Source organism: Pavona decussata, unplaced genomic scaffold, assembly GCF_977016875.1.
Source record: "Pavona decussata unplaced genomic scaffold, jaPavDecu1.1 SCAFFOLD_137, whole genome shotgun sequence".
In the NCBI taxonomy this organism is placed as follows: Eukaryota; Metazoa; Cnidaria; class Anthozoa; order Scleractinia; family Agariciidae; genus Pavona; species Pavona decussata.
In genome coordinates, this window is record NW_028145550.1 from 3,361,299 (window position 1) to 3,383,585 (window position 22,287).

A 22,287-nucleotide genomic window follows, 5' to 3' on the forward strand; every position below is an offset into this window, starting at 1 on the left:
ACAAGTGTTCTATCACGAATGCCGTTCTCTGATTGGCTACGCTACTCGCTATCTATTCTGTGATAGATAGTGAGTAGCGGTTTTCAACAAAATGGCGGTCACTTCATCGCGTTTTCGAAGTGTCTGCGAAGAGGATATAGATAATTTACTTGTTTAGTTTTACACGACTAGTAGATTTATACTAAAACAATTAGATTATTCGCTCTCGATTTCAATCGCGTGATGGCTGATTCGGGCTGCGCCCCCATCAACTATCACGCGATAGAAATCTCGAGCTCATAATCTAATTGTTAATTATTCAATGTCGTAATAGCGTTTCCACAGACGTTTATGATCTTATAGTGATGTGTATATTGTTTGTTTGTTTGGTTTTTTGTTTTTTAACTCTCTTAGGCCCAATATCGGCATATGAAATCTCTCTACCACTGTTAGTCATATTAGGAAGCTTGAGCAACGACGAGGGCGACGACGACTGACAACGAAAACCCGTTTTCCCTGACTATCCCCGAGGGGAAACAGGACCAGCTAATCAGAGCTTTAGATTTGAGTGCGAGCACCCTTTCCAATTTCAGACTAGTCACGTTGTCTGTTGCTAAGCAGCAGATGGGAAGACTCTACAAACAAGCCATTGGTGGGACAAGTGATAAGGAACCTTACGAAAACACGACGGCAACGAAAACGATAACGCCACAAAGCAAAAGGGCAAAAACAATCGCACTGCACGTGCGTTTTAAACTTTGGTACATTTCTCTGCCGTCCTTTACAGTCTTGTGGTTTTAAACCCAATAAAACACTGGTGCTCGTTTATTAAACATTACGTGAAACAAACCCAAACAGTTCCTGCTAAATACCCAAATGTGAACAGAACAAAGCAATGGAATTTTGTTTCGAACGCTGATGAGGGATTGTCTAAGTCCTAGTTTACGGGTTATCACGGTACAATCACTCTACTGTCTGTCCAAAACACAGGTTTCCAAACTAAACAGGTTTATTCTATTCAAATCTGTACAAAGCATTCTTAATGCAAATAAATATCCTACATAAAACATGCATTTTCAATTCTGCTATTTTGATAAAAAATAATTTTCTTTCCAAGAGAGTAACTGCGTCAGAGTTGCTTCTGGTATAAAATGTCGTAATGCCCAGGCCTATACAATAAATTGACTGACGGCCGCGAGTTGTCTTCTGGGAAATCATGATGATTGACAGATGAATCTCCGCCCCTGTCCATATACACGACGCGGACGCACACACCTAGCGCGTCAGTCAGTGCAATAATGTGAATGTGATCGCTTTCCTTGGCCATAGGCTCCACCTCCTGATAACAAAAGAGAGACAATACAGTCAAATACCTGATAGACCGTCCACTTGAAGGTGTAATGGTTCACCGCTGTACTCCACCTGGATCACGTTTACGCTTTGGAATTAAGGAATACGGTTCGGGAGGTAATACTTAAGCTTAAGTGGCCCACACGGCCGGTGCTTAACCCTGTTTCTGTAGCATGAAGCAACTAGGAGTATTGCTACTGCCCCCCACCCCCCACCGGGTGGGATGCAGCTGGTCCTCATCTCCACCCATTAAGCTATACAGGAGCGGACAAGTCAGATGACACAATCATCACCATCGTGATCATGAAAATGTCTAGCTTGCGTGGGGGGCGCTGGGAAGAGAAATGGCAGAGGAGAATCGGTTAAGCGCGCGAAGCGCGTGTGGGAGAACGCGCAGCGTGAAGGGAGGAAGAGGAGGGAGGAAGCTCTTCTTCCCTTTCCCTCGTGTTCCCCTCGCTTCGCGCGCGCGTCCAATTCCTCTTCCTTCTTTCCCTTTCTAACGTGTGCCACGCACGCTAGACATTTTTCACACCAAATGGTTTTAAATATCAAGCTGCTCTGAATCTGTTTTCTGTTCTTCTTTCAAGACAAAAGCATCTCATTTGTGATCAACTTCTTCGACGGAGACAAATTAACTGAAAGAAACACTCACCTGACTACAGAATTCTTTCACTGTTCTTCCTCCCTCTATAAAGTTCGCAAAGAAATCAGATTTTCTCTGAAGTTGCGCAGAGGTTAAAAGTCGTAGATACACAACAATATAATTCGATAATCCCTCATCTTGGAAAGCCTGAAACAAGAGATTGGTTATGGACTATGAGTACTATTTTGATCTTATCGAAAAAACAGTAAGCATCATTTGTACTGTAATAAATCAGTTCTTCCATTTAATGTCCCTCCTCGCATTATGTAGGATGTTTGTCCCATGAACCTAGTTTAATGGCCTTAGCTCCCACGAGTCTCCTCTAGCTCAGTGGTAGAGCATCCGAACTAGTAATCGGAAGGTCTTAGGTTCGACTCCTGATAGGAGCACTCGGATTTCCTTTTTCCGAGTATGCCTGAGTCATCCACTGAATAAAACATCATTCCCAGAGGTAAACGTCTTTGGTTATTTGGAACATGAGATACAAACAATTGAAGGGTGAGAGCAGAACCGTCTTTTCTCAAATTTTAGGCCGAGTTTTTGTTTTGTTCACACATGTACGCATTTTTACTTGTGGTCTTCTTTTTCCCGCTGGTTTACGCTTAGTTTTTGAGAACAACGAGGCCAAAATATCGAGTGAGCGACAGAAAAGCAAAGACAAAAGCGAAAAAACAGATGCTTTGGAGCGAAAAAAATAAAGCGATGTTCTTTGATTGATCCAAGGTGATCACTGTTGAGGTCAAACCTAGCCTCCCTCCCCTCCCACGTAGGCGTTTTCAGGCACGTCGTATTATCCCCCCCCCCCCCCCCACTCCTCTCCTTGTAGGAATGTGGGTAATACGAAGTCCTGCGTGGCTAGGTCACACCTTGAATGGTGTACACTCAAATGTGTTTCTATCTCTGGAACGTGGATGACATTCTAAAGTGTGACTTTTTAAATTAAAGCTACTAAGTAGCACTTTTCTGTGGTGCGATTTATTTGGTTATGCAAGAGATTCTAGCTTTTGAGTCTGTGGATAAAATCCCTATGTGTAACCAGTATGTGTTTAGCAGCACTGTCCTTTGCTGCTGTTTACCTGGCTGTGGAAGGTAATTATATTCTTGAGTCTGTGGAAAAAGTTCTAAAGTATGACCATTCAAATGAAAGCTACTGAGCAGTACTATTCACATGAAAGCTACTGAGCAGTACTTTTTCCTGTGGTACTGATTATTATGCTGTGTAAGGTAGTTCTAACTTTGAGTCTGTGGATGAAATCGTAAAGTGTGACCATTCAAATGAAAGCTACTGAAAAGTACTCCATTGTAGCACCGTTTATCATGCTGTATAAGGTGGTTCTAACTTTGAGTCTGTGCATGATGAAATCTTTACAATCTTTGCTGACACCCTTGGTTCTGCGAGTTTGTGTCCTTTAAAATTAGCGAGAGTCCGTAATAGCGGGAATTTATTTCAGTTAAACGTCTGTAATTTATTCTTTCCGGGGATTTAGCTGCTATCCGTATTATCGGAATGTCCGTAATATAGGGGTGTCTGCAAGGCGAGAGTTGACTCTAAGTGGTAATGAAAGGTACTGAGTTCAAACATGGCTAACATCCTAACATCCTTACCTTTAATAACTCTTCAACAGACTGGTGTTTTCCAACATCCTCAATTGTTTCCATGAACTGAGAAAAAGGGAAAAACGAGATAATTTATCTCTGTTTTGTGACCAATTGACCGAAACTAGTTTAGTCATTTTCTGACTATTTTTGGGCAACTTTCTGATGATCACAACTTCAACTGGTAAATGCAAGAAATTTTGGAGGCAGGCACAGTTGTCATGGTTAATAACGTGTTAACTTTTTAACAATGCTTCTTTCCATAGACTCTTGGAACAGTGCCTCTGTTTCATCTTCCTCTCATTGCACCGCACTATACACAGGGAAAGGGAGCCTGGCCAGTGTGAAGGTTAAATTAATGATTCACTTCTCTATTAATCAGTGGAGGCTCAGTGGTGTAGTGGCTAGCGTGTTTGACTTTCAATTCGACTATCGGAGATCGCAGGGTAATGGTGGTTTGAGGCTACAATCCTGGCCAATATCTGTAACTGCAGATTTTTCGAAGTCCAAAAAAAAGGGGGGGGGGGGGGGTAAAATGTGCTACAGGTCAGTTGTGCCCCAGTGTCCTTTAATTATCTAAAACTTACAACTTGATGGAAGTCCTCTACTGTGAATGACGGGAATCCAAGAGACACAAGATCATCTTTACTGCCAGAAGCTAGTGTTTTAAACCTGTTGTCGAAGGACCAATAAAAAAACAGCAACACTTGTATAATAATATTAAGTTATGAGTATGATGCTGTGAATTTAACTCACTCCTTGGCAGAAATCGTGTGAAAACCGATTGTAAAATACTGTGCTACAACTAGGAAATTATGATCAGGTGATCCTTTGGCCAAAAAACATTTGCTTAAAAGACTTTTTGAATGCTAATATTTTGGGGGGTAGGATTATTATTGGGGGAATTTTGCATTTAAACATTGTTTGGATTTGACAATGAAAAGCTTGACACAGGCTTACAACTGTATAATTATTCAGAAGGATGTTTGCCTCTCAATGAAATGTGCTCAAGGGCTTTTATTTGATATGTTGAATGGATATATTGTGGCTTAAATTAATATTTTGTACGTCAAGTCTTGGCAGTATTGCCTTTGATTATACCCAATATTCAATTACCCAGGCTAATATTTTGTGGTCTAAATTTCTCCAAGAACATTATAGAGTCAAATTTGTTGAAAACGTTTGATCAAAGAAAGTGAAACCAATTCAGTTGCTCTTAGGTACAGTGCTTCATAATACAGTAGTATTTTTGCACTGTTATGACTGTGGGAAAAGCAGATCTCAGTAAGGGCTTTTGGAATCCAAAAAAAAAAAAAAAAAAAATTAGCAGTATTATTAACCACACATTTTTTTCAGAGATAATAAAGTAACAATAATAATTTATTTCAAAAAGCTTTTAAATACAAAACAATGTATGGTATATTTTTCCCAAATTGAAGCTTAATAATCTCTGAAAATAATGCGTGGTTACCACCAATAAATTTTTTTTTTTTTAGATTCCAATAACCGTTGCTAAAGGTCTGCTTTTCCTGCAGAATCATAAACCACACAAGAATATCTTTGCATTAGTGAGCACCTTGAAACCCTTTAAGCCCTAACAGTGATCAGCATCAAATTTCTCCTTGCAGCATCAATGCTCATTCAACCCCTGAGGTCATGAGAATTAAGGATAAGATCACCCAAGGTGAATTTTCTTGATATTTAAATAACTTATCCCCAGTACTATTATAAGAAAAGTAAAGGGACAAGATAGGAGAATTTGTTCTTTGATATTTAATTGGGGTTAAAGGGTGAAGAAACCTGCGTTTCCAGGACCACTCTCAGGTGCACAGAACATATGCACAGTAACAAAAGGAGAAACCATCCTTAAATTGGGGTATCAAACGATTTGTTTGCTAGCATTTGCGAGCACGTGAGCACTGCAGGTTTTTTGGTGAGCACGAGCAGTAATCAAATTTGTCTTGCCAGTAGCGAGCAATTAGAAAATACAACTGGCAAGCAGCAAGCATTTCGTAAATTTTCCACAAGCAGCAAAGCTTCGAATGTTATTTTTATTACAATGCGTCTAGTACCAGTACTCCGAGTGACACCTCCACAATATGCAACATTTTTACATCTTATCACAATCCTGGTTATGGCATGTAAAATTGCATTAACTTATGTTATTGTCATGTCAGATTCATTGAAGTTCAGTACCATGCAGGGATACATTTACATTTCTGTACCAAAAAACTTACAAAGCACAATTTATGAAATTACGAGCAATCACGCAAACTTGAACGAGAATCCGACCATGCGAGCAGTTGCAAAAATTTTTTCACGCACGAGCAAGCGAGCACACGTTTAATTTTTTGCAAGCAATTGAGCAAAGGCCAAATTTTGCGAGCACTAGGAAATTTTAAGGGACCATTTGATACCCCTTCAAATATCAATGCCAACTAGATTTCTATCCTACCTGTCATATTCTACTTGATCGCCAATCAATACCTCCAGGTATGCAAACCCAAATGCTCTATAGAAACAGTTACCATCTCCTCTAGTTTTCCTGACATGGGAATAATTTAAGGCTAGGTCCTGCAAAATAACAAGGCAGAAACACCAATAAAAAACATCTCATCGTTGGCTTCTTGAAGTTGGCTTCAGTACAGTGGAACCTTGATTTAACAAAGTGCCAAGAGACTAGGGAAATGGGCCACCCTAAAGAGACTTGAGTGCTGACACTTTGGGCGCGTTAGCCCATCGTGAGAGCGAATCCAAGGGGTAATGCTCAAACATCAGCACTCAAATCTCTTTACGGTGGCCAACTTACCATATCAACTCTGTTGATATTAATAGAGTCCTAAAGTGTGACGTCACAAATATTTGAATGTTTGAAATTATGGGATTTGTTAACTAATATACTTGGAAAACGCATGATGAAAAATGCCTACTTGCCAGATGTTAGGAACTGAGACAAGATTAGAATGATTTGTATATGGAATCATCAGGGCATAAGAGAGCTAATATCTCGCCCCCAAATTGCAATAAGATGCTGATTTTTGGCAAGTAGGCATTTTTCATCCTGTTCTTTCCGAGTATACTAACAACTCCCATAATTTCATAAATTTAGTTTTTGTGACGTCATCACTTTAGGACCCTATTTTACCACACACCACAGTTTCTTCACAAAGTGACCCCCTTATGTTATCCATTTGTTAATAAAGACACAACTGGTATTCTAAAACAAAACTAAAACTTACACAAGAAGTCAAGAATCCTAGGGGGAGGGGGAGTGCTCCATACAGTGTATAGTGAACTGTTCAGGGAGGCTCTATCCAAAAGGGGGCCCCTTGAATCACACTGGTAGCATGCAAAAGGGGGACAAAATTTAAAATTTTTCCATTTCAAAGGTTGCAAATTTGAATAAACTGTGAACTTAAGGGCTTCCTTGAGGTATATAAAAAGAGAGAGCTGAAAAGGAGCTACTGACAATTTTTCATTTTATGTACATACATGCAAAAGGGTGCAATTACGGCAAACGTTGGTAACTGAATGGGTCTTGGGTTGAATCTCGAGGCGCAAAGTCTCCCCATATATATGAAACCTGATAATCCCCCTCTCTCCCTCCCATAGCCATCCTTTTGTTTCCAAGGTTATTGCTTACACCACTTAAGGACGGTGCCTACTAATAGAGAAGTATTTTTGAGTGGCTTATAACTATGTGGGAAAAGCAGATCTTAGTAGCAGCTATTGAAATCCAAAAAGAAAATTGGGGGGAACCACGCATTTTTTTAGAGATAACTTAAAGCAACAATTATTCTAAAAAGCAGCAAAATACAAAGCAATGTATGGTGATTTTTTTTTTTCCAAATTGAAACTTTATAATCTCTGAAAAATGCATGGTTACCCCAATTTCTTTTTGGATAGCAAAATCACCTTCTAAGTTCTGCTTTCTCCGCATAGTTTTAAAGCGCGCAAAAATATCCCTGTATCAGTAGGCACCACCCATAGGGAACTGAGTATCTCGAGATGCGCAGAGTGTATGCGCCGTAACAATAGTAGGCACCGTCCTTAAATGAACAGTAATTGAAGGGGTGTGTGGAATTAGGCCCCAAGTGACTTTTGATGTAAGATCAAATTCTCCTTTTGTTCCACAAGTGAATACAACTAAGGCAATTTGGAAGGAGAATCAGAAGTCACTTAGGGCTTTTTTCCAGGCACCCCTTCAATTATTGAAAGTTGGCTTGCTCTGTCTGTAAAGTAAATTTACCTTAATTTTGGACTGGTAAATAACATCATCCATTGGGTATTCCTTTTCTAAACAGCTGAGATCCATTTTGTCACTGACAAGCGATTGAATTTCTGCTATCTGGGATTAAAACATATAAATAGTCAATCTCGTACCCAGAGTCCTCAGGCTCTTTGGCCAGTGGTTGGTTGCCAGGAGATACTCTTGGGAACTGGAATTTTGTTTAAATTTTCTGATTGGCTGCCCCATAATGGCTTACATTGTTTTACCGCAGAAATCCTGCGGTAATAAAATTCCAGTGTCCCAGAGTCTCTCCTGGCGACTAAAGTATTGTATTGTATTGTATTGTAACCACTGGCCAAAGAGCCTGAGGACTCTGGGTATGAGATCAATAAATAGTACTAATAAAACATAAATTATGGCACATGTACTGTTATGACCATTATTATTCCAAAAATGAAAATAGAAAATGCTACAGCTATCAGAATTTGTGTATTTCCAAACCATACTACAAAAAGTCAGAAAATAAACTCAGCTAAAAGATATTTTTTTCATTTTCATGTACAAAAAAATTATGCCTGAAATTTACAAAAAAAATGGAGGGAATACAGACATTCAGCGTCACTACAACTCAACTGTGGAATGAGCTACCTATGAATCTGAAAAAGAAAGCCACTGTCTGTGCTTTTAACAGCCCTTAACTATACCTCTTTCTGGATATTATCCACTTGAGCCATAATAGCTTCATCATAGTTACCACTAACTGCGAAAAAAGGCAAGAAAATTAATTTATCAAGCAACTAGAAACTCTCACAGATTACAGTTGAACCTCAATTATCCGGACCTTGATTAGCCGGACTTTTAGATTATCCAGAATATTAATAACATGCGATCACGTTGTCATTCCTAGAAACAAACAAGCCTGATGCTTGAACATTTCAGAGCGCTTTGAATAATAATAATAATAATAATAATAATAATAATAATAATAATAATAATAATAATAATAATAATAATATACTAGTCCCAGTGTCTTGTTTGTAAATTTTTGATAATATGTTCAAATAAACCTATTTTTAAATTAATAATAATAATAATAAAAATAATAATGGTTTATTGCAGAGTATCCAACAAAAAGAGGTTCTTCATCTACAATATCTAAACTATAAATCAACTCCAAATAAAATAAATACACTAACACTTGTAAATACATCATAACAAACAGGCTGTACATATATTCTGATCTATTCACAATTTAATTCTGTTTTCTTTATTTCCTTTGATCACATTACTGTCTCATTAATATTCATATCTTCAATTATCCGGACTCTCTATTATCCGGACTATTTACTCAAGTCCCAATGAGTCCGGATAATATTCATTGTTCAGCGAAACAAAAGGTTTCTTTTGTTTCTCGTTCAACAAAAGATCTCCAAAAGATGCCGCTAGGAAAACTGAGTTTTTTGCATACGTTTTTTCTCGAAAACGAAGAGCAAACCAACAAAAAAAATTACAGGGCAGTGTTTGTTGACTAAAACGAAGCCCACATGCAAAAATTGAGACATATCCGAAAAAAAAAAAAAAAAAAACAGCCCAACATTCGACATAAGGCGGTTATGCCCCCAGCCCTTCAATTGACGTTCAACTGTACCCAGGAGTGTTCCAGGACTCCTCCACATAATACATTTTTAAGGTCTTTGTTTTCATTGGACTGTTCAGATGCAAAAAAAATGCACCCACACAAGCATTTTCACCTGTTCCCACCTGTCATGGTTGTGTGCTCAACCCACGCATAAATTGCTTGGTTCAACACTGAGACAAAGGGAAGAGAGGTGCACCATCATAGGCTGGTGTATTTTGAGTAATTTTGGAGTAATTTTGATGAGTACTGGAACACTTTTTTTTTGCAAGTCTAAGATTTTCTTAAACTTGCAAAAGAAAGTGAGACTCCAAGACAGCTTCACCAAAAAAGTCTAGACTGAAATTTGGCTAAAATTATCCCAAATGCATATCTTTTGAAAGGCCATTTGCCACTCCTTGATGAGACACTGGCTGATGTCAAAATCTCCAAGGATGTTTGGGAGAGAGATAGACTTCTGGTAACCTATGGTTGGTATCTTAAAAGTCATGCACCCTCTCCTTATTAATACCACATATAAGCCCCTCCCTCCCCCTCAAATCCCTCTGATAATAAGGCTAGCTCTCCCTGCTGGTAACTTAGGGTCTCAAGCTATTTTTATATACATTTGCAAACAAAACCAATATTTTAAGTCCTTCTCCCACCACTCCCTCAACACTGCCCCACCTCCTCCTTCCACCCAAAAGAGAGCCTCTGAAAAGTCCTTTGAAAAAACAAAACAAAACAAAAATACAAGCTCAGAATTTTACAGCATGCTGAGCTGTGTTGCTTTGCTTGTAGCTTCCATAGTTTATGACTAATATTGGATAGTAGGCATATGGCAGCAATTTGCTAAAAAAATATTATGTTTATATACATTTCCTGACCCAGGATCTATTCACACGTCCACATTGGACAAAACACACCACGTGGTACAAAATCAGACATCAGTTATCAGACGATAACAGTCATCTCATTTAACAACCACCACCTGGTTTTTATCAACAAGAAATACAAAGAACATTGTCATAGCTTTAGGTCTTGGTTGTTATCCAATCGTAGTTGAAAATAGAAAAATGTAGTAAGCTAGTTGGCTACAATTATGCCTCCCCTCCATGTATTTCAGAAATTAATTAGAGGGTTATAAAATAAATAAAACCCCTTTCAGCCTTGCTGGTATTTTGGATGATAGTGTCCTTGGCTTTAAGATTGGAAATAAAGCATAAAATATTACAGTTGGATGAATAAAACAGACCTAATGTAGGAGAATTATCACGCAGTTATCTTGTTGATAATCTGTCGGTGATCTGTTGGTAATCTGTCGGTAGCTTGTTAGCCAACAGTTTACCGACAGTTGCCCGACAGATTTGCAGGGGAGGCCCTCATTCTTTTTTTGAACAATCTTTCAGCCTTGGGCAGCACCCTCTGATATACCAGCAACCTGAAAGGGTTTATTTAAAAATTGCTGTTTGTTCATTTCGGGCATAACAGCATGAAAATAGTCGAATGCATGGTGTGTTTGTGCGGAAACTTTGTGTGTTATGACAGGTTGACTTTAATTTGGCATTAGTATTCTGATTAATATTACCACGTTTCACCCTTAAGGCATGATGAATCAGACGTATTTAAGTTTGATGTTAATTATATATGGACCAATAGTTAATACCACGGCTAATATACTATGTATTGCGAGGTATTAAAAAGCTTGACAATCAACAACGAGAAAATTCTTGAAGGAAAATAAACGTGAGAGAAAGAAATGAAGGCAAAGGTTTGATTTACACGTGCAAGATAAGATTGTGCTATTCATTCTGAAGCGATCTTTAAGAATTGTATATAAAGCGCGTCTCAATCAGGAAAATTGCGCGTAAAAATCAGTAAAATGGAAATGAAAAACTGGTTGTTTCCTTACCATCGCCTTGATGAGTCGCCATCTTTGATGAAATTGCTTGGTAACCTCGCTTCTATGTTGCGATGCCGCGCATTTTGACCCAGGGGGTTTAGGTTTCAGCGTTCCAATCCCCTGGTAGGGTCAGGGAGAGGGGGTCATCCTTATAGAAAGGTATATCGGCTTGGGTATGTGTTGCTCCAAGAGGTATGGTTTTTGAGCCGTTTTGGTAAAATTGTAACTGTTTGTTTCCATGGCAGACTTTTCTTTTCTAACCCCTGATGAAGGTTTAATAGCTTTGTCTATGTCTCACCGATTAAAAATACTATATCAGCTGTTCGATCAGCCTTGCATCTTTCAATATTTTTCTGAAAGCGGTATTAGATTTTAACCATTTGGGTCTTAAGGTCTAAAAACGGGTTCAGCTTTCACAGACTAACATTTGAAAATGGGTTTGGAGAAAAAAAGGACCGGGCGGCACAGGGGTCAAGTTCCACAGTTTTTTTTTGTTGCGGGGTAGGAAAGGAGGAGGGGGGGGGGGGGAGGGGACTCGAAATGTGTTCTCCTGAACGTATTACATTGGATCCCCCTAGCTCCTTAGAGAACGACCGGTAGAACCAGAATAAAATGGAAAAGTGAGGGAGACGGAACCGCAACAATGACACAGCTGAATCAGGAAATTTATTTATCTGCAGATTAGCCCAGGTAGATTGATGGTAAGCAAAGTTTGCATGATAGAAGAAACATTGCTAAAAATAACGTTAGACAGGAAGCGGACTTAGATAGTTTTCTATGGTCTTTACTCTTTTATTTAACACTGGATCATTGCATAAAAAATAATGTAATTCCATTGACTTGATTGGCTTAGCGGCCATAGTTTATGAGCCATTAGAAATAGCGACCATTCAATTATCTTCTGGTTGTTCTTGCAAAGCGAAATCAGAGTGCTCGTGGGATAATTGTTAATTATAGATTGGTTCGAAACTGACACCACTTTCAGCTTTTGTTTTCTGTTTTTTTCTTTAATTAGGGCGACAACTAAAACAACACCTTTGTCATCGACGACGCAAACCTGCAATCATGCGCTTGGGACAGGGGTTTCATCAGCATGTTACATATTTCACTTTCATCTGTTCAGCTTTCACGGGTACATCACGTTGCGAGGTTGCTTGCTAACCTCTCTCTCGCCTGAGAATCACTGGCAGGCCATTAGTTCAATTGGTAGAGTACTACACCGGAAACGCACAAGTCGCGGGTTCCATTGCCATTCAGAACTGATCTTTTCGGCTTTCTTTTGCCAGCCACTTAAAATGTGCATATAGCTGCCATTATTGCATGGTGAGTTTCTGATGCATCTGGAGTTATGAGTTCTTCGGGTTACAGTCTGACACGCCACACAGTGAACGAGTTTGCAGATGAGAAACCGGTCGTTTCGCCTACAGTCAAGTCGATTCGCTAACACATGCAAAGTCAACTCGCCAATGTTGACACACGTATAGAGTCGATTCGTCAACCCAGGACAACTTAAAACACAAAGAAATAGCCAATACAAGTACGAATATGCCTCGCTCTTTAGTGTGCGAGCACAAAATGAACGTTCTTTCACGAATATCACGTTTCGGTCCATCCTTTACACTTTAGACGAAGCTTGTCTGTGTTGGCGAATCGACTTAACTGTACGCGAATCCGACGACTGATCTAGACATACCTAGATAACATCATATGATACAATCTGTTAACAGACTCCAGCAAAACCCACTAATTTTGACTGCAAATCCTGCTTTACTATTGGTACACCTTAGTGGCCGCCATTCGCACGTAGATGTACCAAGCGGTTTGGGAAGGAGGAGAAGGGGTGGGGGGGGGGGGTACCCCTATTTATAAGCTATATAGGTATGTGCGGCGCCAAAGAGTATGGTTTTTGTGCCGATTTGGTCTGAAAATGGGTATAGCTTTTAAGGATTTTGGTCTAAAAGTCTGAAAACAGGTATGGATTTTACAGAAACAGGTTTGGATTCTAGAGACCATGTCTGAAAATTTTGCTCTGAAATAGGGTCAGCGTTTAGGAAACCAAGCCACCCTCCCCCCCACCTTTAATTTCCGAGGAGTACTCCCTCGGGGGTCGCCAACATATGGTGGAGTTCTCGTTACACCTAAAAATGACTGTTCATCGCCGATGATGTCCTTGAAACACGTTTAATTTTCGTCGTCATTTCCTGAAGTTCTCAGCATAAAGATAAATCTCGGCTGATTCCTTTCTGCTTGCCCGAGGTTTGCATTCTTTTACTAGCTTAAAATTCCCCTGCAACACCTTGATAAAATCTGAAAATAAGAACACAAAATTATTGATAAATCAAGATGTCCAATCATCGTGAAACAACCAGGAGGTTAAATAGCATTGGAATATAAAATGTTTTGTGTCCAATTTACCTTTATCTACTTTGTTTGTCAAATATACAGCTTATTTAAGGGAGAAAACCCCTCCCCACCCCCTCTCCCTACCCCCAGGAGCTTTAACAGCATAGGAACAATCAAATCCGCTTACTACCTTGTGTGCCATAGCCATCCCAAAGCTTGCAAAGAAAAATCCCGCCAGGCTTCAGAACAGCTTTGCCAAAATCAAAGGCTGATTCGCATAGGTTCTGTGAGAAACGCAGTACACATAGTTTAACACAAATTATGAAATCCCTACCCTTTTATATACTTCCATCCTGAAAAAGGTACCCCTTTCGGGTGGATGGAGAATTTGAGAGTTTATGTGAAGGAAGGATTTACTTTACCTTGTACATCTGGATCAGGCTAGTAAGCAAAGAGCTATCATTCTCTGTTTGTTTTATAAAATATAGCAATGAAATGTTATGACGTCAGACTCTCTGGGTCAGTTATTAAAAGACAGTTTAGACGGTGTTTAACAAAACCACGTTCTAAGCCATTTTCAATTTTGCCCACAGTTATATCTAAACGCTGTCTGCTGCTTACAGTAACAAAGAGGCTTGCATCCCAAACTAGAAAACTATTTATCTCCCTAAAATAAACCACTTATCAACAGATTTGGAGGCCCGTTGATTGTCTTAAGCCGAGACTTAAGTTAGACTCTGTTTAACTAACTGGCCCACAGTGTTTGAAATATTGCTTTAACAAGCAATGAAACAGATACAGTTGATTGAAAATCAATGCCAAAATCTATGCTCATCAAGACTACACCTCTGTTGCAGAAATGACAGGTTGTTAAATAATCAAAATGAGCTTGAGAATCACTGTTTCGCCCAATAAATTGATAAGGGGGCAGAGACCTTTTATACACAAAAAAATAATGTTATTATTTAAACAACAAAAGGAAGAGTGAAAGTCAATATTTTATTGGTTTTTTGTGGCTTCACTTAATGATTTCAACATTTGAAAAATAACTTCTTAATACTGACCAAGATGGCTTCATGATTCATGGTGTGATTTCCAGTAGCATTTGGTGCCATATCACTGAAAAATAGATTTAAAAGATATCATTGTTAAATGGAATAATGTGATGTATAAAAATATACATAATTATTGTAAAGGCGAAGTATACCAACTGCAGTTTTTTGCAACTTGTGGTGCAACAATGTTGTACATGTTGCAAGCTGAAACTGTAACAGTTACACATATCACCACATCGATTTGTGTGCGACAAAATTCCTACACTGCTGGTTAGAAGGTCATGTCACCCCTTACTGCGCCTGGTGGACGAAGGGTGCACGCACCTACTTGCTCACGATTGCACAAATTAATAACTTCTGAAGATTATACAGCTCTATCCAATATTGATATATAATTATATATATGTCCCTTGTAAGACTGGTGCTTCTTAAGTCTTGTTCTCATACACCGCTATAGAATCGGCAACGTGCCTGCGAAGTCAAACTCAACCAACTTCACCTGTAGGCACGTCAGCAACAATATTAAGACGTGGGATATTTTCTGATGTCGGTGGCTCATGTTCTCATGTGCCAGAACAGTATCCCTGGTGGTATCGCAGGGTATGGGTAATTATAATATTCATGTCACAAGCATGTTGGTGGCATGAGAACCAGGCTTTAAATATTAATAAAGATATATACTGTTACATAAAATATTCACGAGTGTAGTGTAGCCTAGCCGGCGAACGCAGATGTATTTCCGTCTGTCGCTTCACGACGCCGTTATTTTTCAGCGTCGTGAAGCGACAGCCGGAAATACGTCTGCGTTCGCAGGCTAAGTGTAGCCAATACCGTGTTAAAACACTGACAATACCACACTAAATATTAAAAATGAAATGTACCTCATAATAACATCAGCACCTGCTGATGGCAGTATTGTGAGAATTTTTCTTTGTATTTTGACATCTGTGAAATCGCATCTTGAAAAAATAGTTGCTCCTTGGATGTCTTCAATATCTTACATAAAAAAAAGTGGGATGAATGCAAATTTTATTTTAAACAGTCTTGCCTATTTTAATAGTACTAAATTGATCAGAAGTATAATAAAATTATTATACAAGACATGTAAAAGTAGATGCTTTAAACAAAGTGGCATTAATTATTTACAAAGGATGCTTTACACCAAGCAATGCTTCTTTCAAGTTGTCTTGCAAATTATGGTTAAAAATAGTGCATCGCAGCAATTACCAGACAGTTAAAGTTGTAAGGAGGATGTTACATTTATTTAGTAACGCAAAGCTTGCAAAACTTGTTGTAGCGTTACCTCAACAGTTACAAAAAGCAGAAGTCAGTTCTGCTTTTAAAAAGAAATACTGCAAAGTTATCTCGTATGATTTACTCAGTTTCCAGATGTGAAATAAATGAACCATGAACCATGTTGGTGGACTGAGGGTTGATGAAGTTTTTGCTCGCAAATTGAAAACTCACTGGTCACAGCCATGATTTTAGGATTGCAGCATGATCTCATATATTGCAAGTTGCAGTGCAATTTTACCATGATCACTGCACACTTTTGGCTGTTGCCATGATCATTGGATGGTATGGTCACGCAATTATGGTGCAGTTTTGGTTATCAGAATGTCTGGACTGTGACGTGATCTCACTGAGACTTTAGGACCGCATTGGCCAAAAACACTTTACAACTCATGCCCAGATCACAGTGAGCTTCACAGCACAATTGCACCAAACGTTTTTACGGGCACTGCAACTTATTTTGCAAGCATTGAGCAGTTGCATGCACTTCCTACAACTTGCCTCACTCTTGCAAACAGTGCCTATGGTATAAAACTGCTTTTAATTAATGTGGCTCCCACGAGTATCAATTTTACAAAGTAAATTAACGCACCTGCACTAAAGAGTATGAATCAGGACAATATCTGGGAGGAAAAACATTATGGGTACATGCAGATGGCATGCTGATGCTTGCATTATTGGCTCAAAGGGAAGTACACCCCTGCCATCACTGCACATCATCATTTCTACTTATCAAAAACTTACGATAAAATTATTAATAAATAGACTCTTTTAAAATTGAACATATACCTAATAAATCCACAGCAATGACAACACCCTTTGGATGACCTACGCCAAAGAGGAACATTCAGTTGGGTTAGTCATTACATAGTAATATTGATACAAGTTAAGTTCCAGAAATGTGTAATCTACATGCACAGAACTCAGCTTAGGACCGAGGTGAACTCTTAATTCACATTTTGGTAAAATTAATTAAAGTGCAAACCAGTGACTCGTTTCAACAGAGATGGCCCTATGAAAGAAATGTGATGCTATGTTCTAAGCCTGGGCCCAGTTGTTCAAAGCCGGATTACTGGTAAGCTAATCCTGGATTAACGTGAACTTTGATTCAAGTTTAATTACTAATCAATAATAAAAGATTCTTCAAAAAGATTTTTGGCTCTCAGTTTTGACTTAGACTTTTCTTTACGTTGAGCTTGAAATTAGCTTTTAAAACCACTTTGAAAGAGTGAGATGAAAACCTCAATTAACTTTTAATTGTAGGTTAGCGTTAAATTATGGGCTTTCGAACAACCTGTCCCTGGTGGATAAATGATCAAGGCTGTTGCCTAACAGAAGCCCAGTAGAAGCCCAAGAATTTGCTCTGTGCACCAAATTTTTTGCAAAAGATTGGGCTCCTACACCTTGGCTTTTGGCCCTTTTGGCTCCTTGAATTTTTTCATTCCCCACAGCCTTGATGATAGATGAAGTTTCCAGTCAGTGACATGTACATACTCTCCCAACAGGAGTCGCACGTAAGACCTTTCGATTACTAATTCGGATGCTTTACCACTGAGCTACAGGAGACTTTTGGTAGCCATTAAACTATAAGGTTCATGTGACAAACATCCTGCATACTACTGGGACCCTGTTTGGTGTTCACAAACTTCAAACATTTGAACCAGGCCGACTAATAAACAGACGAATGCATTTTACAAGTTACCATTCCTCATACATGTAATTACAGTACATGTTGTAAATAACCCATGATTAGCTCAGTTGTTCAAAGTAAGATTAAGCCAACTAAGGTTTAGTGTGAAAGTTCTTTGATTCCAACTTGATAGTTTAATAGCAATCAATATGCTCCAAGGTTTTTTCCAAAAGATTTAATTGCCCTTTAGAATCGAATTAGGAATTTCCTTACCCTTAGACAAAAATATAGCTTTTAAAAATAGTTTGAATGAATGATATAGAACAGTTAACTTTGAATTATGGATTAAAAACAACCAGCATTTGAACAACTGGACCCAAACAAAAAAAAATCAGGTGGACCAAAATTAAAAAATGACATCTTATTTCTTAAAAGTACCAACCAGCCTTTGAAGATAACACTCTGTTCACAGCCACTTGGGTCCAGGAACCTGAAAGGGAAAAAACTGTCAGTAATGCTTTGCACCAGTTACTCAAGATTCCGTAATGTACAAATTTAAAAGAACTCTACAGCTATAGTTCCACTGGCTTCTTTAAACAGTTATCTACAGCTGACTATTCATCATTGAGTAAATTGTAAAAGCTAAATTATTAAAGCCAGGAACTATTGAGAGATCGAGAAATCTTAATTTATTTGTCAGGCAAGAATAAATTATTGAAAAAAGATGGCTTAATTAATTAATTAATTAATTAATTAATTATTATAGGGACAGAACCTCCTAATACAGAGTATTTTTGTGCAGTTTATGACTACATGGGGAAAACAGATTTTGGCAAGGGATCTATTGAAATCCAAAAAGAAAATTGGGAGTAACCAGGTATTTTTCAGGGATAATTAAGCAACAATAATTCTAAAATGCTCTTAATCACATAACAGTGTATGGTATTTTTTTCCAAATTGAAGCTTAATAGTCTCTTAAAAAAATCATGGTTACCCCAAACTTTCATTTTGGAATTCAATAGCCCTTGCTAAGATCTTCTTTTCTCACATAGTCATAAACCATACAAAAACACCTTTGAATCAGTGGTTGCCATCCAAAAGAAAAAAGAGTTTCTCGAACCTTCTTAAATCTGTGAATTCTGGCCCCTACTATTTGTTATTCTTTTAAGAATAATTAGGAGAAAATAATTAAATTGATCCTGTGAATATTGATCGAAGACTGGAAGACAAAATTAGCTTTCAGTATCTAAACAATTATTTTTTTGAGTGCTAACAAGCTTTCAATTCCTTTGCGGAATCTTTTTCAAGTGAATGAGAGGTTAGTTAATTAATTTATGTCATGTGTGACTTGAGATGGTGTGAGTCAGTGTTTTTTTTGGATGTGACTCACACCACCTCAAGTCATGTGACATAAATTAACTAATCTCTCACTTACTTGAAAAAGATTCAGCAAAGGAATTGAAATTAAATGCTTAAAAACATTGTTTTGATCCTGAAAGCTAATTTTGTTTTTCAATAATTACATTTAATAACTAATTTATGTATTAAAACATTAAATTCTCGTATTTACAAGTTGGACTTTACATTGCATTAACTGCATATCATAATAAGTTTAATGTATACCGGTATGTGAAAACTCCTTAGGGTATAAAACTACATATTCATATAAATTATTACCATTCCTTATTGAGTTGACTAATGAGTTTTACATGGTAGATATTCACAAGTGCAGATGAGGAGAATAAATCAGGGTCTTGCATAAAACAACAGCAGCTAGCTAAGTCAGGGCAGGACTTACCAGTAAATGCTGGACTTCAGCATTTTTAATCCTTGTGCCCAGAATATTTAGTAATTACAAGTTCCATTAATAATTAATTTACTTTTGTTTGGCTGTTCCTTATGTTTGATCAACTATAAATTATGACACCACATTATGTTATAAAATAACAAAGCTCCTGCCAAATGTTCAAATGATCTTACTGAAGTTTAACTACCTGGGCTGGCACCACAGTCAATCACAACTCTGCCAGGTTGAAGGAAATGAAATCTGTCATCCAGCTCAATCAGTTTGTAGGCACTACGGCAACGGTAGCTGTCCTCAAGAGCCTTCTTCACATACAAGTCCTGCAATTCAAAACAGTTGGAGTCTATATTAGCCCACCAACCAACAACTACTGTAGCTGCACTTAACAAATATAATTAAGGATGGTTCCTTAGTTATACCAAGGTATTTTTGCACATGCAGCTTTGATTTAGAGTTTCTCAGACTGGTCATTGAGATTCACAGAACATATGCCAGTAGCAAAAGAAGGCAGGCCCTGTCTTTATTTAGAACCAGTTTCTCATATGTAGTACAAACCAACTAGTTAGTCTTAGAAGAATTTATAACCCTTCCCCCCCTCCCTTCCCTCTCTGTATGGCATGCCAGACCATCACACAGATAAGTCCTGGCCATGATTTTCGTGTGGGATTTCCCTAATCAATGTTTGGTTTATCAACAGAGTTGATAAGGTAAATTGGCCACCATAAAGAGATATTTCCAGTGCTGACATTTTGAGTGTTAGCCCTTCATCAGAGCGAATTAAGGAATTGTGAGTTGTCAGTGTTTATATATAGTGAGCACTGGAGCTCATTAATAATGCTTTTTGTAGGAGCATGGTAACGTGGGAAACACGAAAAATACTTTCATAGTCAAATGAAAAGTGTTCATTGATTCTGTGGGGAATGAGGAGATTTAATTTTCTGTTCCAAAGTTTTGCAGGTTTCAGCACAAAATGATCCACAAAGTTTTTACTTGACGTCGGTTCTGATGAATTTTCCAGAGATGAATTTTCGATACTGAACTCTATAATTATTATAAAGTACAGTGTATATGTAGTCTGGACTTTCTCTGTGGAAAAACACAGGAATGCAAGAATTGTGTAATCATTATTTTCATCTTAAGCATGCTGACCTGGTTATTTTAAAGTCCAACTTTTGGTCTGAGGTCTGAAAACAGGTAATATGGAATTTACAGGCCATGTCTGTCAACGATCAGTACTGGAAAATGACATATTTTGGCTGGAAATAGGACCTGGGTTTGGAGAACAGAAACCAGGTTTGTTTCTTACTGCCTGTTGTCTCTTGAGCCATCTTGATGAGCTGCTTCCTTTAGTAGCAGTCCTTGTAAATAATCTGAAGTAATAAATTTCATGACAGATTAATATAGGTTAATGCACCAGTGAATCCAAGAGTGCCCCCCTCCCGCTCCCCCCTTCCCCAGCATAAGCATTTTTTCTTTAATAAACTGGCAAATGCCACATGGCTAGGGTAAATGAGCTGGTCAAATGCACTATGGTGCAGTTAAAAAAAGATGTTGATTTCTTTGCTTATGGGCTTACCATTACTCTAATAAAAGCTTATTTAAGCCAAACTACGTCTTGTAAAAGTCCCATTTGTTGGTGTTGTGGCAGCGATCATTCAGTTTGTGGATATACCATCTCATCAAGAATTTATTATATTTGCTGGTGAAGTTATCATTGAAACAAAGTAACAGTTATTATCATTCCATGTATTTTTTCCCTCCTTTCATTGGTTGAGAGCAAAGCACGTGACCTGCAAATAACTGCCTACAAATAATGGTCTGCCCATGCGCAATACTGTCCAACTGTGTTTTGCTGCAAATAATATTCTGCTCATGCGTAATTGAAATCACGCTCTTGCATGAAAATGGCAGATCGCTTCCCTGAGCTGCCAGAGAGTGATTTCCCAAAAATAATCACGAAAAACTCAATTATTGAACTCGGTTGTCGCAAAATATCGTGATTTGTCAGTGTCTCACAGATCAATTATTTGCCTCAGCCTTCAGCCTCGACAAATAATTGATCCGCTCGCCACTGACAAATCTCAAATTGCTCAACCTCGTCCAATAATTGTTAATTGTTGGGTAAAAATCATGAGGCCGTCAAATGACCAGGAGGTAGCTAATACCCGACCTGTCCGGACAAACACTGTGAAAAATGCCTGGCTAATGCCTGGGTGAGGGAGAGGGGCGAGCACTGCTGAAATTGACACTGACGAATTCCATGTATAGTTTGTAAACATTGAATTCAAAGGTATTGAGTGGTACTTTCAAGCGGTACTGTCCACAATATAATATACTGTGCATGATTGTTCTTGAAAACTTTGGTCAGGAGTTTCTGGATGATAACCCAAAGTGAGAGGTCTACCTTGGATATTATTACCGCTAACAAAGATGGGGAGATGTGAACAGATTTAACACTTCTAGTAACACGACCTCCAAGCTGAGGTTAACTTTGATGGGGGAGACAATAATAATTGCCCGTGTAATCTTTAAACTATTTTTAATATTTGTGGGCCAAAAACGACACTTCGCTACATTACACTGCCGCTACCGTTACATCTTCAACCACAGCATGCGAATCTGGGCGACATAGCCAATAAAATTGGCACATCATATCCTCAAGATTTCGTTACGATACAATCAAAAGACAAAAGAAATGACAACAGTGTTAAATACCTTGTAATTCCAAATCTTTGCCGAAAACTTTCAGTAAAGCTTCTTCGAATCATTGAAAGTTCTCTAGCTTGAAAGAGAGACCGCTGACTGAATCACGCAATCTCTGCCATATATGGTCTCCTTGAATGCC

General features: G+C 38.3%; 2 protein-coding genes across 2 annotated transcripts; both read right to left on the reverse strand.

Moving 5' to 3' along the window:
• Positions 1 to 970: 970 nt before the first annotated feature.
• LOC146467373 (ubiquitin thioesterase OTUB1-like) lies at positions 971 to 11,418 on the reverse strand. The gene is made up of 8 exons (XM_085126254.1): positions 11,327 to 11,418; positions 8,504 to 8,559; positions 7,818 to 7,916; positions 6,024 to 6,142; positions 4,156 to 4,240; positions 3,578 to 3,634; positions 1,982 to 2,119; positions 971 to 1,318 (listed from the first exon to the last, which is right to left on the reverse strand). Exons 1-8 carry the CDS (start codon positions 11,346 to 11,348, stop codon positions 1,109 to 1,111), a joined length of 786 nt encoding a protein of 261 aa, XP_084982380.1. The 5' UTR covers positions 11,349 to 11,418; the 3' UTR covers positions 971 to 1,108.
• Positions 11,419 to 13,373: 1,955 nt separating this feature from the next.
• On the reverse strand, positions 13,374 to 22,253 carry LOC146467374 (uncharacterized). Its single transcript, XM_085126255.1, has 9 exons — positions 22,158 to 22,253; positions 20,749 to 20,812; positions 19,633 to 19,762; positions 18,081 to 18,128; positions 16,798 to 16,836; positions 15,597 to 15,711; positions 14,725 to 14,779; positions 13,851 to 13,944; positions 13,374 to 13,624 (listed from the first exon to the last, which is right to left on the reverse strand). The coding sequence occupies exons 1-9, from the start codon at positions 22,208 to 22,210 to the stop codon at positions 13,512 to 13,514; spliced, it is 711 nt and encodes a 236-aa protein (XP_084982381.1). The 5' UTR covers positions 22,211 to 22,253; the 3' UTR covers positions 13,374 to 13,511.
• Positions 22,254 to 22,287: the final 34 nt, after the last annotated feature.

Excerpts from the sequence above, each read along its gene's own strand:
- LOC146467373 (XM_085126254.1), bottom strand. The coding sequence starts at position 11,348 with ATGGCGACTCATCAAGGCGATG. Across the intron at positions 3,635-4,155 it reads TAGAGGACTTCCATCAAGTT|TTCATGGAAACAATTGAGGA; the intron begins GTAAGTTTTAGA and ends CCTTTTTCTCAG. Across the intron at positions 2,120-3,577 it reads CTGTTGAAGAGTTATTAAAG|GCTTTCCAAGATGAGGGATT; the intron begins GTAAGGATGTTA and ends CTCTTGTTTCAG.
- LOC146467374 (XM_085126255.1), bottom strand. The coding sequence starts at position 22,210 with ATGATTCGAAGAAGCTTTACTGAAAGTTTTCGGCAAAGATTTGGAATT. Across the intron at positions 16,837-18,080 it reads AGTGTTATCTTCAAAGGCTG|GTCATCCAAAGGGTGTTGTC; the intron begins GTTGGTACTTTT and ends TCTTTGGCGTAG. Across the intron at positions 13,945-14,724 it reads TGAATCATGAAGCCATCTTG|AACCTATGCGAATCAGCCTT; the intron begins GTCAGTATTAAG and ends CGTTTCTCACAG.